Genomic DNA, 18,324 nt, shown 5'->3' on the forward strand with positions numbered 1-18,324 from the left:
CTTTTTATTTTCTTTTTGCTTTTTTTAAAAAAAAATAATAATGGACTGACCTATGTTACACTCCGCCACTATTTTTTTTTTTTTTTTTTCCTTCTTTCTTCTGGTGAGGTTTGTGAAGTCAATGAGAAATGTAGAGGAAATGTCTAAAGAACTATAGTACCTGGAAGATGCACAAAAATAGTCCACGTGTAGTGTTAGAATAAAGTAATGAACAGAACAAAACCTGCCGCGATGCAGAAGCAGAAAAAACCAGCGCGTACGCATTCTTGTAGTATTCTAGCATGAGAAAGTCATCTAATTTAAGCAGCTCTCAACAGAAGCAGCACGGGTTTGACCGAAATTGCCAACACCACGTCCGAAAACGAGAAACGCACACCTACCCCTCCCTTGCCCTTGCTCCCGCGCCCCGAGCGCTGGCGCGGGCACCTTCCCGTTTAGGTCGGGCACAACTCCCTCTCCCAACCTGCTCTTGCAGCTCGGCGCGGGAGGCTCCGAAAACCCGACCCCGCTCCCTCCCCTTCCCCTGGAGTATTCCCAAACGCAGATGAAAAGGAAACTGGGGAGAGGAGAGATGCCCGCAGCTTACTGGGAGCGCGACAGACGAGATGAAAAGGCGCTCCCGGCGCGCAGGGTCGGTTCTTTGCCGTCCCTCGGTGCCGGCAAATCCCTGTTTGCAGGGAAAAGGGTTTTCCGGGTGCAGAGACGCAGCCGGTGCTCTGTACCCACCTCGGGGTCCCGCGGAAACGCAGCAGCAGCTGCGAACACGGGGAGCAGTTAAGGATGGAGAACCGGCCTCCTCCCAGCGGCACCCGACTTTCCCTGGGCTACGGGAAACGCCTGAGGTTTTATTTCAGCCTCTTGAGCGAGGGTATTTCATCAAAAGCTCGTTTCAGCTCATTTAGGGCCAAGCAAGCTGAGCTGCCATTTTAAAACCATGCTATAAACCCAGTCACTATGTATTTTGGTAATCGTTTACCGCAGAGAAAATGATGTTTCTGAGCAATATTTAGTATACAAACTCCCTCTAAGGAAGCGTGGATCTGCCAACGGGGGCTGTCACGCTTTCATGGTACCACACCATCAAATTTTGGTAAATTCTATGCTATGACTTTATACTAATCACAGGCATTACCTCATCCTGTATAGCTTTATTTTGCAATTCCAATACAGCGCGTTTTAAGCCAGGGAGAGTGGCAGTAACTCAAAAGTTGCGTCCCATGAATCTTCTTGTGCTCAACATATCGACTCATACCCTGGCAGGGTCTCCTGTCACTCATGCTACGACAGTCCAGAGAAAATTCTGGGCTAAAAAGAATGGAAAACGGTGAAGCAAAAAAATGTACGTTATTTGGAGATCCAATGGCACTGCTGCTTTCTAGAATAAAAGGGTGACAACATTTCTGATTTTTATTAGTGTTTTTTTAAAGGCTACTCTCAAAGAATAAAAATGTTCTGAGGGTTGAGACCTTGAATGCTGAATTCCAGCCAGTTACAAACGCTTGAAAATAGTGATTTTGAATGGAAATCACTGTCACAATCTTAATGGTAGAGGCTTAAACTGCTGACTTAATCCTCCAAGTAATGACTACTTTAAGTACATTTATTACCTGTCTTCAAGTGTTGGTTTTTTCCCCCTTTCAAATGGAAGAGCCGTTATTTTACTTCGCTTATACATTTAAGTGAAATGCATTTGAATACATAAAAGTCAAGTTATGCCTCCCTGTTTTATACTGCAAGATATCACGAATATAATTTGATCTTTCTTTAAAGCTCTGGAAAGTTATCTAATACTCATCATATGAAGAAGTTATTAAGACAAAACTCATACATCATTTAAAATGCATCAAAAATACATTCAATATTTTTTCTGGTTTATATACACTTTAAATCTTTCAATGTTCTGCACGCTACTGTATAGTTTATGTACAAGTGCAAAATCCGTGTGTTATTTTTCATTTATTTACAGATTCTCCCATGAAATAAGGTTGCTCTTCCCTCCCCACCCCCCAAAAGCAATAACCCCCCAAATCCTTCACTTTTGATATTGGCCTGGTGATAAACCACCAGCAGTTCTTCTTCCCCCCATCCACCCCCACCTTTGTCTCCATTTTACCTTTAAGCCGGGACGAAACCGTTTGCAGCAGATATATGTATGAGAGTTCTCTTTTTCCCTCATCAGTATGGAGGTAAGACGCAGAGCAGAGCTACATCCTAAAGGAGCTGTTCCATTTTATTTATATAAATAAGTCTCATTCCTCTATTTACACTTTTTTGGTTCTGTTAGATCTCAAAAGTTTGATCATTTTGGCTCATCTTTCAATATCTGACACCTAACTTGTGGCTACGCTCCCGTGCACGCTCCACCGTAAGCTTTTGAGACCAGACAACCCACCTCTCCGGGGGAAAAAACCCCCAAACCAAACACATTTACGTCTTTTTGTAAATGTAAAAATGTAACACCCCTCCAGGCCTATTGTTCTGAAAGCTGCTGCTGTTCAGGAAAACCTAAGCAACAACTTTAAGTACCTGCTTAAGTGCTGCCCTGAATATGGAGACCTAAGCACAAGAGCTTTCTCAGTTTGGTTGGCAATTTTCCTCCCGAAAAAAGTGCCGGAGAAGCAAGAAGATGACATCTCTGAACGTGACGATGTGCATCACGACTGAAAACATGTAAAGTAATAACAGGGGAGGCATTTTAGTCCAGTATTATTTCTCTAGTTCAGGTTAGCTCTATACACATAGGAAGTTAGAAAATATTTTCAAGGAGATGAATCTGTCTGAGGTAATCTGTGTATAAGTTAAAACTTAAATTGCCTAAAACCCTTCATTCTAAAAGACAAAGCTCTCCCCTTTCCCTCCCATAATTTCTTTCCCCCAGAGGGCATTTAAACTTCTAGTTTAGAAACAGATGCACATATGTGTGCATTTTATATATAAAATGCATTTTTTCCACAATATTTTTTCTGCAGTCCTGTTGTATTTGTTAAATGACACATTAAATCAGAATTCTAATCCACCACGGTCTTTAAACCAGCAGGCTGTCCCCCATCACTGCTGTCCGGACACGCACAGCAATTCACATCTTTATTGCGACGCTGCTGTGCTCCAAAAAGCTTCTTCAAAATACGTGGTTAAAAAAATCCCAAACGACAAAAAGGACTGGCTGATACGTGATCAATCACCAAAACACGCACACAAAAAAAAGATGCAGTTACTTGGGTTTCATTTTGGAAAAGGGTGCTACCTGGCCAGAAGATTCAAGAGCACTTTCCTTCACTCTCCTCGATTTGTTACTTCTCCATTTCATAAATCCTGGATGTCCCCATCAGAAACCAGCAACTCAGCGATCTGAATGAAACCGCACTTAACTGTGATTAAACAACAATTACACGCCTCGTTTGGCACCTTCATGTAACATCTTCCTACCAGCTTCAACATCACAACTTTGCATGGCCCCGGCACTGCACCACATTCCAGAATCAAGGAAGACCTTGGCCACCAGCATGCACAGGCTGGTGGGTTAAGTCCAACCTTGAACCTCAAAACACAATCCCAACCAGTCAGAGTATTTCAGATGGTTTGATACCTCCTCCAAAAGCCAAGCCTTCTCTTTGCTGTTTGCACGCCCCTTCCTTTCACCACCAAGCCACCTTCTTCAACAGCTAAGAGAGTTCAACCCCCATGGGAAATATCAGGAGCTGATCATGTAGAACTCAAACCTGTGACCAAACGAAGCTGCTCTGCTTGCTTTTTATTTAAAGTTCTTTTTTACTTCATCCTCAAATGATCTGGCACCCGGAGTGTTGCTTTTTACACCCTGTAAGGAGACGGAGCAAATTTTACTGCTGAGGAGTGAGGCATCTGAGCCCCAGAACAGGTCAGCTCTGAGCCAGAAGAATGGCAGGAGGGAAGAGGGAGGGAAAGACGCCAAAGAGGCAGAGAAAATCAGAAGAAATATAATGTATCTGACCTGGAACACAAACTGCTTCTATTAAAAGCAGTGGTGAAACCAGGAGTTTTCTGATGAGATACTGAAACTCTACCTTCCCTCCAGATATTTCGATCTGGTTGAGTAGTTTGTTGGTCAGGAAAATGCCATCTTCCCCTGACTGCACGTGATATATTACAAAGAACACAGATTGCCTTAGGTGACTATATGTATGTGTGTAAAACAAAATAATTCTTAACATAAATTACATAAATTCTTAACATAAAATTCTTAACATAAAATAATTACGTTAAGAAGAAATGTGTGTGGCAGTCTCCTCGCTCCCTAGATCTGTTCAAGTCTAGGCACTTGTGTGTGGTGTACTCCAAGCAGGTTAAGACTATGTAAACACAGAGTCCTTCAAAAGCAACATTCAGCTTCTCCAGGTATTGCATGTAGTCTGAGCAACACGCGACATCAACCTTTAAACCGTCCCAGCTTTTGCGTTCTTGGTGTTCTGGACCACGCCGACTACAAAAACGCTGTATCTGGAAGAGGGTTCCACTTAAATAATGAGGGAATAAACATACAATATTAAATGAAAACAAAGGATGAAGATGCTTTGAAGATTAATAGTAGTGTTTATGTGTTGAGAGCTGACACCTGTAAACACTGCATCTTTTTCTTTTTGTACAGTTTGATAAATACATGAACTACAAAGCACTTTCCATGTATAAACCTGAGTGTCATTCATATTGGACTACTGTTCTATTTACACTGACCATGAAAGGCGGCGACCGGATGTTACTGGACCTGCAATAAAATTATTTTACTTTAAACTTGAAGGAAACAAAGGAACAATCTGAAGCCACGTGTCAGTAAAACTTAAGTGGAGCAGTTGTCAAATAAAGCCAACTATCACATAGATGAGAGAAAAAGTTGGGTTCAAGGAAGTTGTTTTTTTCTGAGTGTTTCTAGTCTCTCGTGACACAACTTGGAAATCTTTCTCCTCCTCGGTATTACTTTTCCGTTTTGTTTAAAACCCTATACAGTTTCTGATGTCCATGCATCAAATACAGGTCCCTGGCTGTGCAGGGGGCTGCTGTTTCCGATTTCGTATTGCACCCGATTTCTCTTTGTAGGCGATTGGCATCTGTTGCGAAATGTCCACCAGTGCACTGGCCACCGCAAGACCTGAGGCAACAAAACAAAACAGTCACGGAATGAAGTAGGCGCAGAAACAAATCCTTCCGCCATGGCTGAGTAAAACCCTCCAAGCCACAAAATGAATATCATTTTTTGAGTTCTTAAAAAAGCAAATTAGAAAAGCATTTTAGCTTAAGAGATTAAACTCTAGCAGCTATTCTGAAATAAGCTTTTAAATACTGCATGTTTTATTGAAAGCAACTGCAGCAGAAAAAGCTGGCAATAAAAAATGTGGGTATTAACAGACGTGAAACCCGTAATATTGAAGGGAGGTGCCTTTCTCTGCACCAGTAGATGTGATAGAACAAATCCTGAAAGCACGTGTGCGTGGAGGTTTCACTACGCTTCCCGGACATCCGTCACCTCTGCAACCTTGTCCCAGCAAAGCCACAGATTGGCCATCTGGGATTTAGTTCAATGCAGCTCACAGCCAAACCATCCCATCTCAAATCCAGCCAGTACTCTTTTATTAATCCTCCACTTCACCGTGCTCACTGGAGACACCCCAGTTAAATCACAAACTGCCCAGGAGATACGTCTCGGTGCCCTGCGTGCAGATTTAAGTGACGAGGGGCTGGAAACAAGGAAACCTTAAGCTGGATGGAGAAAACTGCTGTGTCCAGAGCTGCTAAGAGGAGGGCACGGATGCTTTGAAAGGACTTGATGTCTCTTTACGAATGGAGCTGGGAATGGAGGGGATAGGCTGGGAGACAAGTTGCTTTCATAAGTAACTACTGTGAACCTGTCTCTACCAGATCGCTCTTTTTCTCCCAACATAAATTAAAGTGTAATCCCAATATCAAATGTGCATCCATCAACTGACCCAAGAAATTGAATCAAACCTCAGGTAGGGAGCTAGCAGGACGCAAGCGAGCTAGCTTAAAATAACCCGAGCACATCCTCCGCTGCGGTGTGGGTACAGCAATTACTGCGGGCTCAAGTCTGAAACTGTAAGGTGAATCTGTAAGGTTGGGGAAGGAGCACAGAGCTAGTACCAAGCCAGCGGAGACAATGATATTCCTCACCTGACTGTCCTGGTGGTGGTATACCCCCAAGTCCTCGAGGCAATCTCACGAATACCGAGAGAACGGCTGCTTTGTTCCCAAAGCAGGGCTCCAGCGCGATGGGCTTTGGTACAGTCTGCAGCGAGGGGAGGAAGAGAAGAAAACAAATGTTATACAGTGTGTTACACCCTCCCTCTTCCCCCAGTATCGTCTTTTTCAGATCATACAAGCTTCAGGGCAGGAATCATGTTTCTGCGCTTGGAAAACTGCCAGCACATAGCTCGCAAAGCTAAAACCAATGTTAGCAACAATCAAAACCCTAGTCATCACAAAAAACCACATTTACTTAATAAAAAACTAGCTATTAAACAGTCAAGGACAAGGCTTGTATTTATCCCTAAATTCAATAACAAAGGAGCAGCTTATGCTAAACAACAGGATTAAGGTTCTTTTTTTTCCCTTTGAACCCATCAGCAGCGTATCACAACTATCGGCACGTCTGACTGCTGCGATTTGGCAGTTCAACTTCTATTTCCAGAGTTTAACTCCACGTAACACCTTCGCAGCATTAACACAGTAAAGAACATTTACCCTCATACCACTCTCTATTTCACTGCTGTTTGCTTTAAGCTGTGTTCCCCCAATTTTGTCTTTTGTTCCTCTTCTTTCCCAAGGGGTTGTGTTTTCCAGTGGTCTTCTAGACCGGTCTGGACTATGTTCTTAGGTAGCTGGTTGCTCTGGGAGCTGGAAGTGCTTTAGAAAATCTACTAGCTTGTACTGTCCTTTTTTAAACTGAAAAGCAGAGGATTCAGTAGAGCAGAGGACCGGTTTGTGATCCTGGCTCTGGCTCTGGGTTCAGTAACCCATCGCATCCTAAGATGGACTACTCTTAACATGCTTTACTGAAGCCTGTTTACTTTGAATACGAATATTTCACACTTACATTACAAACATGGACATGAAATAAAGTTTTCACATCAAATGTGAATCGATAACTATGAAGATATAATGGGCAGCCAGCTTCCTCCCAGGGGACTGGAGCCCTTGCTGACTCTCAGTGTCTTCGAGCATCACCCTCCCACCATACTCTTGTAAAGATTTTATTTGAACGATCAACGGCTAATTTCAACATGTCATTAGAAAGACAAAATGCAAGTGCAGCCCAGAAACTAAAATATGTTCTTACCTGAGCTGGGCCCCGACCCCACACGCGATTACGCGCGATCAGCATTATTGTGGGATGGCACAACAGTAAGATGAGGATGCAAGCCTACGCCTATGAGTACAGGTACAAGAGAGCGCCTTCTTTTGTTCCACGTAAGCAAAAAAAAAAAAGCTGAGAAACACTATTTTACCTCATATGCTCGGAGCTGAATTCTTGTTTAGTATGGACAAATTCTACCCTGGTATTAATGAAATAATTATTGTTTTTTTCCATTAGACATGAAATTGTACTACTGTACTTAAATGTTCAACAGAAACTCAATACAATGCAAGACACTGAAAAAAAGGAACGGGAGTCAAACAATGCTATTAAATTACTGCTGCTCAATAAAGAAGAAAAAAGAGATGAGAGCAAGCAAAATGAAACTTAAAACTGTTTTCATATCTCATATTTACTGTAATGATCGCAACAACAATTTGTTAGTCTGTGCAAGGTAGATAAATACATATTCTACAGGCTGTAATGATGTAAGCTGCCGTCTGCCTGGTTTATGACTGCAGATTTCTTCATCTTCTCCCCACCCCCAACAAAGGGATCAAACTCAAAATAATGCTTTTCCCACAAAGCAGCCAAGCATAGCCTGGTGCTATATCCCACAGGCGACTCAATTACCAGAGGTAATGGAGAGAGCACAGAGAAGGCAACTGCAGAAATACAGCCCACGGACTTCTGGCGTGCGAGTGGGAGCACGCACCCAGCACAAAGTTTATTTTCTTTTGGAGAGAGCCAAGTACCTTACTTACCCCACTGTTAATAAAACAGTCCTGAAAAAAATCCCAGAGGCTGGAGCACGGTGCTTGGGTGTTACAGCGAGCGCTCACACTCATCCTCAGCACTGAGCAGAGTGAGAAGCAAAGACCGAGCAGAGAAGAGGTAGTGGAGGGAAGAGGAGGATGAAGGAGCAACTGAACAAGCCAAGAAGATGTTATCTTTTCTAACACCTTTTTAATGTTTTTCCTTTTAAGTCCTACCAGATTAATGGCCACAAAAATGCTCCGAGGGCTGGAACAGCTCTGCTGGGAGGACAGGCTGGGAGAGCTGGGGGGGCTCAGCCTGGAGCAGAGAAGGCTCCGGGGAGACCTTCCTGCAGCTGCCGGGGCTGAGAGGGGCTGAGGAGAGAGATGGGGACAGGCTTTTTAGCAGGGCCTGTAGCGATAGGACAAGGGGGGATGATTTTAAACTAAAAGAGGGCAGATCTAGACTAGATCTAAGGAAGGAACTTTTCCCAGTGAGGGTGGTGAACCCCTGGCCCAGGTTGCCCAGAGAGGTGGGAGATGCCCCATCCCTGGGAACATCCCAGGTCAGGCTGGACGGGGCTCTGAGCACCCTGATCCAGTTGGGGATGTCCCCGCTCACTGCAGGGGGGTTGGACTAGATGGCCTTTAAACGTCTTTTCCAACTCAAACCTTTTTATGATTCTACAATTCTAATCAAAATGCTTCTGCAACTCTGTTCCTTCTCCAACATAAACTGTTCAGTGCCGCGCTGCTCTGGTATGCGTTGTAACGTCATGGGGGTGCTCAGCAGCACACTCATCCTGCTCCAGCCGATATGCAGAAACTAGAGGCTGGAAAATACTTCTCACGGTCACCGAACCAGCCCTTCACTTATGCAGGTGACTGCACATAAATATCTTTAAAAGTAGGTACACTTTTAGCTTGTGCCATAACCTCTGAGAGATCTTTCCAGAAGCTCCCTGCTCCTGGGTCTCACCACTCGGACACCAGAAACTTTCTTCTAACCTCAATTCTTTCTCACCTAAATTTATTCATCCATCTGATGTTCTGCTGTGCCTTAACCCTCTCCCTGGGCTTTACCCTACTGTACATCTTGACCTTCGCTGGCTCATCTGAGTGAGCAATGCTCCAGCTTTCTTCTCTGGACACAAACACTCCCCTCTCCAGCTCTCCCAACAGTCCCTCTCTGCACCTCTGCTGCTCTGGTCCATGGGTGACCCAAGAGGTGTTTCAGGCTTTGAGAGGGCCTCTGTCATGGTATGAAAACCACCCTGATTCTCCTGCACATCATAAAAGGGTAAGGAATAGTAGTAGATCATTATACAACTCTCAGTCACAAAGCTAAAGGGACTCTGAGGGTAATTTAGCTCATCTCTCAGCCCCAAGCAGGACTGTTTCTCCTCCTCTGCCCTTTCCAACTAATGAACCCTGAGCGTGCAGCAGAAACTCCGAGTCCATGTGGGCATGATCTCTCTGCTTCCATGGGATTTTAATTTTGTTTCTCAAAGTCACACGCCTTCCTCCTCTCTGCTTTTCTGATCCCACTCTGAACCATGAGTAGCTCCCACGCAGGTGTCACTGGTGCTGAAAGAGCCCCAAAGAGGCAGCCAGTGCTGACCCCCAGTGAGTGAAAGCAGACCCTGGCCACGCCGATACCTAAAATTCCATGTTACTTCACAGGGATGAGTCTGGCCCTCACGCTGCAGTCAATTTTTTAATCTGTCTGATGTACCACAGATAGCTGGGGGCAGAGGACATACCTCTCAGCCTCCCTCCTTCCCTTTTCAACCTGCTCAGAAAAGCTGAGCATTAATAAAAATTTGTTAATATTTCACCACATGGGGAACTTTGTTTCTCTTAACTATGCAAAGCAAGGAAGTACACTTTCTATAACGATGCATCCAAAATTTGTCAGGCAGTTGCAAGCTAATTTGGAAGGAATTAAGCACAAGATGATCTTGCTGCAGCTAATCCTGCTCTTAAATCTAAAAGGGGAAAAAAAAGGGTCTACTGTCCATCAAAATCAGCCGTTTTCCTGAGACAAACTGCAGTTAATAACAGCAAAAACCAGCATAAAGAATCAAGTCCTGCAAATTTATTTTTGACAGCGCCAGTTCAGGCACCTGCTTTTTGAACTGTGACTCATGCCGCATCTCATCTCCAAGCGTGCGCTCGCCAGGCCGAGAGACAAAGCGCAGCCTGATGAAATGACTCACACGCCGAGTGACGGGAATGTTGAATTTGATGCAAGCAAGAGGTCAGCTGGGAGTGAAGGGCACACTGTGCCCTCTGCCAGACAGAGCAACCGGCGGTGGAGCCCGGGGACCATATTCTGCAGACAGGGAGGAAAACACATGGGCAACTCAGCCAGCGACCTAATGGCTGTCTTGGTTGTGGATCTCACCCACAGCTAGCCTTGCTGTGAGCCTGCTCGTGTTTTGCTGTGACCTGTGTAGGTGCCACCACGGTGCAAAACAGCTACAGAGAAGCTGGCTGGCTTCATCAAGTTGAATTTTTGTGTGGAGACCTAAGAAGAGCTCACGTCTCCTTTAGAATCACAGAATAGTTTGGGTTGGAAGGGACCTCTAAAGGCCATCTTGTCCAACCCCCTGCAGTGAGCAGGGACATCTTCCACTATATCAGGTTGCTCAGAGCCCCATCTAACCTGGGGTGTTTCCAGGATGGGGCATCTCCCACCTCTCTGGGCAACCTGGGCCAGGGTTTCATCACCCTCATGGTGAAAAATTTCTTCCTTAGATCTAGTCAGAATCTCCCATCTTCCAGTTTAAAACCATCATCCCTTGTCCTATGGCAACAGGCCCTGCTAAACAGTCTGTCCCCATCTTTCTCCTCAGCCCCTCTCAGCCCCGGCAGCTGCAGGAAGGTCTCCCCGGAGCCTTCTCTGCTCCAGGCTGAGCCCCCCCAGCTCTCCCAGCCTGTCCTCCCAGCAGAGCTGTTCCAGCCCTCGGAGCATTTACTTCCCCACCTCTGCACCATGTCTGTCTCCTGCGTGGTTTCTGAATGCTCTTGTTGCAGATCCAAGCCGGGTTTCTGCAAGAAAGTTTGGAGTGGACTTTGGAACCAGAGATCAGGTCATTCTAAATGCTTGTGCTTCTGTCTGACAGGTGTCTTTTAATGGCCCACTTAAAAAAACAATAAAAAATATGTAGATCTCCAAACTTTGTAACACCTTTCATCAGATGGTTTAAACCAGCTTCTGCCAGAGACTTTTCATTTAGAGTGTTTTGATAAACCCATTGTTGAATTATAGAAGCAATTCCTTTTTATTGAAGGCTTAATGGCACAATAAAGTAGACATTATTCAAATCTATGCAAATAAGGTGCATCCCTCAGACACTTGGCACATGATGACGGCTTTGTGCGGTGCCTGAAGAGCAGAGTCGCACACAGGGATCGGGACACAAAGGGGAGAGCGGAGCCCAGCTGGTGGAGCAGGTGGACAAAGACCACAGTTAATGGGAGACGAGGATCTCACCTTTGGTGGTGGGTCATTCCATACGAGCCAAAGTGCCATCCAACAGCCAGTCTGGAAGGAGCCGTGCCCTTGACTCACAGAACACAGAGCATGCCTGCACCCAGCCAACAGGCACAGAAGCAGTAAGAAATGTGTAGCCAGAAGACTATTCGGCCATCTTCTGGTTGCAACAAGGATGGAGGTCAGAGAAGGGGATGCTCCTCTGCCCGGGATGCATCTGTGCTGTGAACAAACTGGTTGACCCATCAAGCACCCTTCCCTGAAACTACTTCTTGTCCTCAAAGAAATACTGTGAGTGCACTGGGATGACAATTTTCGTGCAGCTGATAGCTCAAACCTTTCTCCTGCAATGGATTTTGACTGTTCCTCTACATCAGAAAAGCTATGATGAATGGATATGGAAAGGAAAAAAACACAAAAACACACCAACCACTGGGAATCAGGATAGTGCAGATGTCAAACAAAGACCAAGAAACCAGCAAAGACCTCTCAGTCCGGCGCACAGATTTAAACACGCTTTACTGGGCAATGTGCACCCTCAGGAAGGTGCAGTGCAGCATTTGGTTTTTAACTGGGAAGCGCTATCACGTGTTTTGTGTTAGGCAGTGCTTGGAAACAGTGATGACCCTTTCTTTGGGTGAAAATATAAAGTTAATGGTATTTTACTAAGCGGTTACACAGAGCCATCGTTTCCGGAGGCAGCGAAATCTGCTCTCAGCTATTTTCCATAGATGACTTTACTGGCCAAAACCAGCACTAAGAAGCCGAGCAATTTCAGTTGTTTATGAGTTTTGGTATGTACTTAATATCTGTAACGCTTAAACAATTACAGGCATTAAAAGCAGTAAGAGACTTCTTAGGCCATCTAATTAGTCCGCTTTCTCCAGCAGGATTTTCTACACAGACAGGACGTTTTCCAGCACTTTGGCTGGGCTATTTCTAGGGGACCCAGGTGTGGAGCGCACCACCAGCTGCCTTGGGAGACAATTTCACAGCCAAATGCTTTCCGCAATCAAGTTGCATGGTGTGATGTTCCACCTAAACATTTCTTTTTTATTTCATCTCATTATTTCTATTTACGCTGCTTATATTCGACAAATTCTAGAGGTTAATAATGTGTCACATAAAACTAATGGCTAGAACAATAAATATTCTGTGTAATTTAAAAAACACGGCGTCAATTTTATTTAGGTTCTGTAATACACTGCCAGCATATTGCTTTCCAAAACGTATAAAAAAATACCGTAAAGAATTTTTTTTTCCTTAACAAGAAAACATATTTCTGTGGTTTGATCAAATAACTCTTACACGGTTTTCAATTTCCAGTACGGAAATTAAAATAAAGCAAAAATCTTAGGGTGGGGGAAGAGAAGAGGAACATTACTGAAACAGTTGAACTTTATTATTTGATTCCACTTCTTCAGATGATTTCACTCTGTAGAAAAAGGGTCAAATTCCATTTGCAGGTATTTAAATTGTGCCATTAAAAGCTGACTGAACATTTGTAAAATAAGTTACAAGCAATTTTCTATAAAAAATAGAGTATTAAGTTTTAAAAATCATATTCCCAGGGCAATGCGTATGTCCTCCAAGATAGAGATGAATGAACTTCCAGCAATGATTTGCAGTAAATGAGTCTAGATAAAAAATTTACATTTACCTTGTTCCTGATATCTACCCGCAAAGTGACACAGGGGCTGGGGAATGAATTGCTCACAACTCAGCACTGGGTGTAAAACATGTGAGGAACTAAATAAAAATCACATTCAATCCCTTAGATGAATGCTAACAGTCTGAAATTGAAAATACAGTTCTGAGCATCCTGAGTTACCAGTAACTGGGAGCACAGCCGCAAACCAGCCTCACGGGGCACAGAGTTTGCTCCCACTGCATTTAACAACTGCTTTCTATTTTACAGCACACATTGTCAATCCAGCAAAACACAGACACGGGCTCTCGGTGGAGGAAAGGATTTTGCTAGGCAAGTTTGTATTTCAAAAGCAGTCACCCTGAAATGACAAAATCTCATGTCACGGCTTTGAGCATTGCCACTCACGTAAGGCAACACTCGCCCTTCTTTTTCGATTCCCTGCTGATGCCCTGGGGAGGGGATGGGATGGGGGAGGCCATGGGTAGCAAATCTGGGCAAAATATATATGGCCAATGGTGGATATTCTGATTTTGTATGAGTGAAGAGGCAGGATTTTTCTGGTTCTTTTTGACCACTTGGCTGCATTTTACACGTGAAAAAGTATAAGTAAAAAATCCCAGTGACACAGGACAGTTGGATGAAGACTGCAAACACAAGACACACAAAACAACTACTTAGCAGAAAGGAATGCAAGTAGGTCCCCGATAACGTTTCTGAGAAGCTGCTGATGTTATTAGTACCTCAATCAGAAGAGACACTTGTTTGCACCAGAGGGGAAAAAAGAGCTTAGAAAAACCCTCTCCTGTGGGAAGGTTCGTGCTCCTTCCTCCCCTCCAGCAAATTCCTTATTATCAGCTAAGACCAGGGGCCATCATGCTGAAAAGTTTACAGTTTTCAAATTTAAAACTAGTTAAATCTCAACTATCAGCCAAATATTCCCTAAATACAAGGCAGGCTTAACAGTTGTGTCTGTCGATCTCACAATAGCTCCCTTCCAAATATTTATACTCCATGTTCTATTATGGAAGTGGCAAAAGTTTCCCCCCAGGTCTCTAATTTTGCAACAGAAATCAAAACAAGATACCTGTCACTAGTTAACTGGAAATAATTCATTAAGTGGAGGTTTTATCGGGTTTTTTTGTTGTTGCTTTCGCAGCACGGATCACAGCCAGGCTACATGCCGTTCTAGTGCAGCTAATCCGTTTTACACACCTCCGCTTGCCCAGATACCGCTCCCTTCTTACCACTGGCAACTCCATCTAGCATGGCACTCCTTCAAAGGCGATCGCACACTCCTCCATGAATCAGAAAGCGGGCAGCATAAGCAGAATTAACACCAAATATCAAGTACGAGCCGGGATGTCGCTTCTTGTTGTATGTCCCTCGTCACCCCGGCACAACGGAAGGGCTCCCGCCGTCCGCTCGCGCGCACGGACCGAGTCTAATGAGTGGAAGTGCTTTTGCTAAAGACAAGGAGACAGCTACACCCTGACACGCTTTGAACGCCTCAGCTCTAATGCGGGGAAAAGCTCCTAGAACCAGCAAATGCTAGAAACCCCAGAAATAATGCATTAGAAATGAAATTGCATTTCAAAAGGCAAGCTAACAAGCCCGAGCAGCCTGCCTTAGACAGGTCAGGCGAAATAAAACCAGCCTTTCTGGCCTCGAAGGCTGCGCGTGAACCATCTCCAGCAACTGCCACACCAGATTAAGATGATTCAGTTTATGTTTCGCCCCCTCAATTTCATCCCCTTCTTCCAACTGTTATCCTTTTGAGGATAATGAATGACTCTCCCCTTCAGCTTATTTATACCACCCTTCAAGAACCCTAACTGGCTCTGTCCCCCTCCAACGCATCTCGACAGCCTGGCCATTTCTACGTAAGACTACTTTTATATATCACAGCCCAAGCCTGCCATCCTTCCAAATCTGCCTGCTTGCCTGAGGACCCCCCAGTCTCAGCTCGGTGGCACGGCAAAGTGGGAGACTTCGTGCTCGCCACGCTTACGTTAACCTGGCTCATTTTATGTGAAGTGGGTTGGGAGGGGGTCACAGAAGATGGTCCATCAGCAAATTTGATGGACTAATAATGGGTCAATAACATGTGAACTAAGGGGGAAATGAGTCACCAAGAGTGACAATCAGAACAGGATAACAGCCCTAAAAATGATCAGTTCCTTGGCTCTTAGTTGTTCTTCACTTAACTTCTCTCTTTGCATGAAACAGCCCAACATAGAGCTACACGTAAAAATGTAGGTGAAGTGGCCCTGCAGAAGTGCTGGAGCTGGACGATGCTTCACTTCAAACCATTCTTCACTGCAGTGGGACCCATGCAGCTTCCTCAAAGCCATCGCCCTGTGGCACAGGACTTCTAACTTCTCATTTCTCTGCTCATTACTGATGGCTGCAACTTCATTGCAATGTAAAAGGAATTTCACAAGGGCACCACTCAGATGCAAAATACAAATAGACTGAAAATATAAATCTGTGGTATCCCTTGCCCACTCCTACATCAGCCCACCACTTCATCTCTGTGCTTCTTGAACAGATGGGACCTTCTGGCAGTCTTTAAACCACTCAACGGCACTTTCTTCCATAACAAAGCAAACTAATTACTAGAGCGAGATGCTATTTTCCACCAATTTTTCTGCTATTTTTAAGGAATCAGCCAGCTTGGTGAGCTGATGTCTGATGAAGGATTTGCAGTGAAGCTATTTAGCCCTCAGAAGCTTAACGCAGCAGAATTAAATGCACATCGGCATGAAGGTACAGAACATGCTAAATGAACTTCAGAAGGATTTTACTCACCAAATACTTCTCTCACTCCATTTAGGGAACTATAGATGTGAACAGCCTGTCGATCACGGATACAAAAATAATCACCTCTTAGTACAGGCTTCGCATGTTGGATCCCTAAACACAGCACAGCAAAGGCTGCTCTGCAGACCAGCTTGACTAGGCAAATGCTCCGTTTTACAAGAGTATTCTGAAATCCTCTAAAAGCTTCCAAGACAATTTTTTTCCGACTTAAGGATAAGTTTTCTAATGCAACAATTTTCTTGTTGATCCTGTAGGTGTTTTGCTCAAGCTAAGCGTTTCCTTGCTATGCTATGTATGTGTTTTTTCCCAAGAATCTACAAGCATTAACTTTGTGCCTTTACCAGCTTCAAGATATCTGGAAATTAATGTCAAAATTATAAACTTTCCAAATTCTTTCAGGAAAGCTTCTTCTCAAAATCACTGCAGGGGACTACAAAACTTAGATTAATTAGATAACACGACCCAAAAAGGCCTGCATTAGAGTAACAGCAGTTCGGACACTTGGATGAGTCCCAGATACTCAGAGACATTAAATACTCTTAGAAAAAAATTGCGATAGCCATCACCTCAGAATGCACAAAAAGCTGCAGAAAAAATCCAACGGATTTTGTAATAACTAAGCAAATTTAGTGGTAGATTTGTCATCCACTGGCTGTTTGTTGAGTGGGAAATAAACCAAAGCAGCTAGTTACGTGTTGCCTAGCTGCAGACTGTAATATGAATAGTTTCCCTGCAGGTAAATCACTTTCTATTACTTCTAAGTACCCCAGGAAAAATACTAATTGAAAACACGGTTCTAATACTGTCCAGCTGGAAAACATTAGCTTAGGATGGAACTAGCTTGACACTGGCTGCCAATTGGCTACGCACAATGGAAAAGGAAATTAATCTCTTGCAGACAAGATGTCCCATTTTCCACTTCTCCTTTGTAACCCTCAAATAAACTCGTTATTAACCAAAGGCTTTGATTCGCATGGGGAAAGAAAAACATCACTGCATTTATGATAATGCAGGTTTGGATTTCTTGCATTAAAACGAAGGCTCTCAAATTTTGAACATCGAAAAGCAGAGCAACTGGAGAATGGCTTACAGTCCAACAACGCACCAACATTTCATTCTTTTCTTGGCTAATAATTAAAGAACAGACAAAACACAAAGAAAAGTGCAATTCCACATTTCTGTATCCCAGCCCATCTTCCTGCAGCTCCCTCCTGCTAAGAGGTTTTCTCCCATACAGGTGCAAAAGGGATAACACGAAAAACCAAAGCGGACCCCATAGATACTGAGACTGCTTTTTCACTTCTATTTAAATTCATATATATGTGCAGAATCCAACAGACCAGACTATCTTAGAAGGGTCATTCGCCAAGTTGCTCCCAACCCACAAGCTTCCTGACCCTGCCCTTCTCTCCATGTGATTTTAACTTTGCTGAAAAATTCGAGACTTCTACACACACTTTTATCCCCTATCCAAATTCTCCAAGATGATAAAAAACTATATAAAACCCCCCAAAATTTAGCGACTCTCCTTGACATGGAAGAGCATCCTCGTTCTGCACCCAGACCTTCTAGCAGATGAAGTTACCTACTGGCACAACAGTCCGTGTCCACGTTCCCTGCTTGGCTTCAGGTTACTCTGCAAGGTTTGTGCTATTTGCCTGAATCAGACCGACCCATTTATGCTTGAAGTGGATTTAGAAACATTTGTATGAGTTATCAGCACAGAGGGCAATCAGCAGCTGGTAACGATTTCTGGGTCTGGAAAAGGACCTCTGTCCACAGTCTTACTTAGGATGCTTAAACCGGCTTCTCCACCCCTTCTTGAGTAACCCAAGGAGGCCAGACAAGTGAGATATGGAAGATGGTGGCAGACATGGGAAAGCAAGGAGCCTTAGCTGCAAGTGAGAGAAAGATGAAATCCTGTCTGCAGTGCTGTCTATGGAAGCACTTCAAAAGAGAACAGTTCAACATTCCTATAATCAAAGCAGAAACTGAGAAGAAAATAAAAAGCAGAGAGGTACGGAGGAGAAGTCGAACAACGAAGCCCAAATGAAAAAGGTAGAAGCACTGCCAGCTGAACGAGAGGAGAAACACCACACTAATCAGAACGTAAGAGCTCCAAGTTTTCTATCTTCTCTGTAGTTTATGAGCGTAGGCAAACTTGTCAGAGAGATCAAGAAGTTTGGGACAGCTTTGTTCTGTCCCGGTCCTAAAGGAGAGGAGCTTTTAGTTAGCTTATTTCCAGAAAAGGGAAAGA

General features: G+C 44.0%; 1 protein-coding gene across 1 annotated transcript in view; it reads right to left on the bottom strand.

The window, feature by feature from the left end:
• Window positions 1-4,549: 4,549 nt before the first annotated feature.
• LOC104625976 (attractin-like) overlaps window positions 4,550-18,324 on the bottom strand; it is a 15,539-nt gene continuing 1,764 nt past the window's right edge. Inside the window, exons 2-3 of the mRNA XM_010293761.1 lie at window positions 6,160-6,274; window positions 4,550-5,122 (exon numbers count right to left, since the gene is read on the bottom strand). Coding sequence (XP_010292063.1) covers window positions 4,998-5,122; window positions 6,160-6,274 — 240 coding nt within the window. The 3' untranslated portion in view covers window positions 4,550-4,997. The remainder of the gene's footprint in view (window positions 5,123-6,159; window positions 6,275-18,324) is intronic.

The sequence above is a fragment of the Phaethon lepturus genome, unplaced genomic scaffold (genome assembly GCF_000687285.1).
Source record: "Phaethon lepturus isolate BGI_N335 unplaced genomic scaffold, ASM68728v1 scaffold48308, whole genome shotgun sequence".
In the NCBI taxonomy this organism is placed as follows: Eukaryota; Metazoa; Chordata; class Aves; order Phaethontiformes; family Phaethontidae; genus Phaethon; species Phaethon lepturus.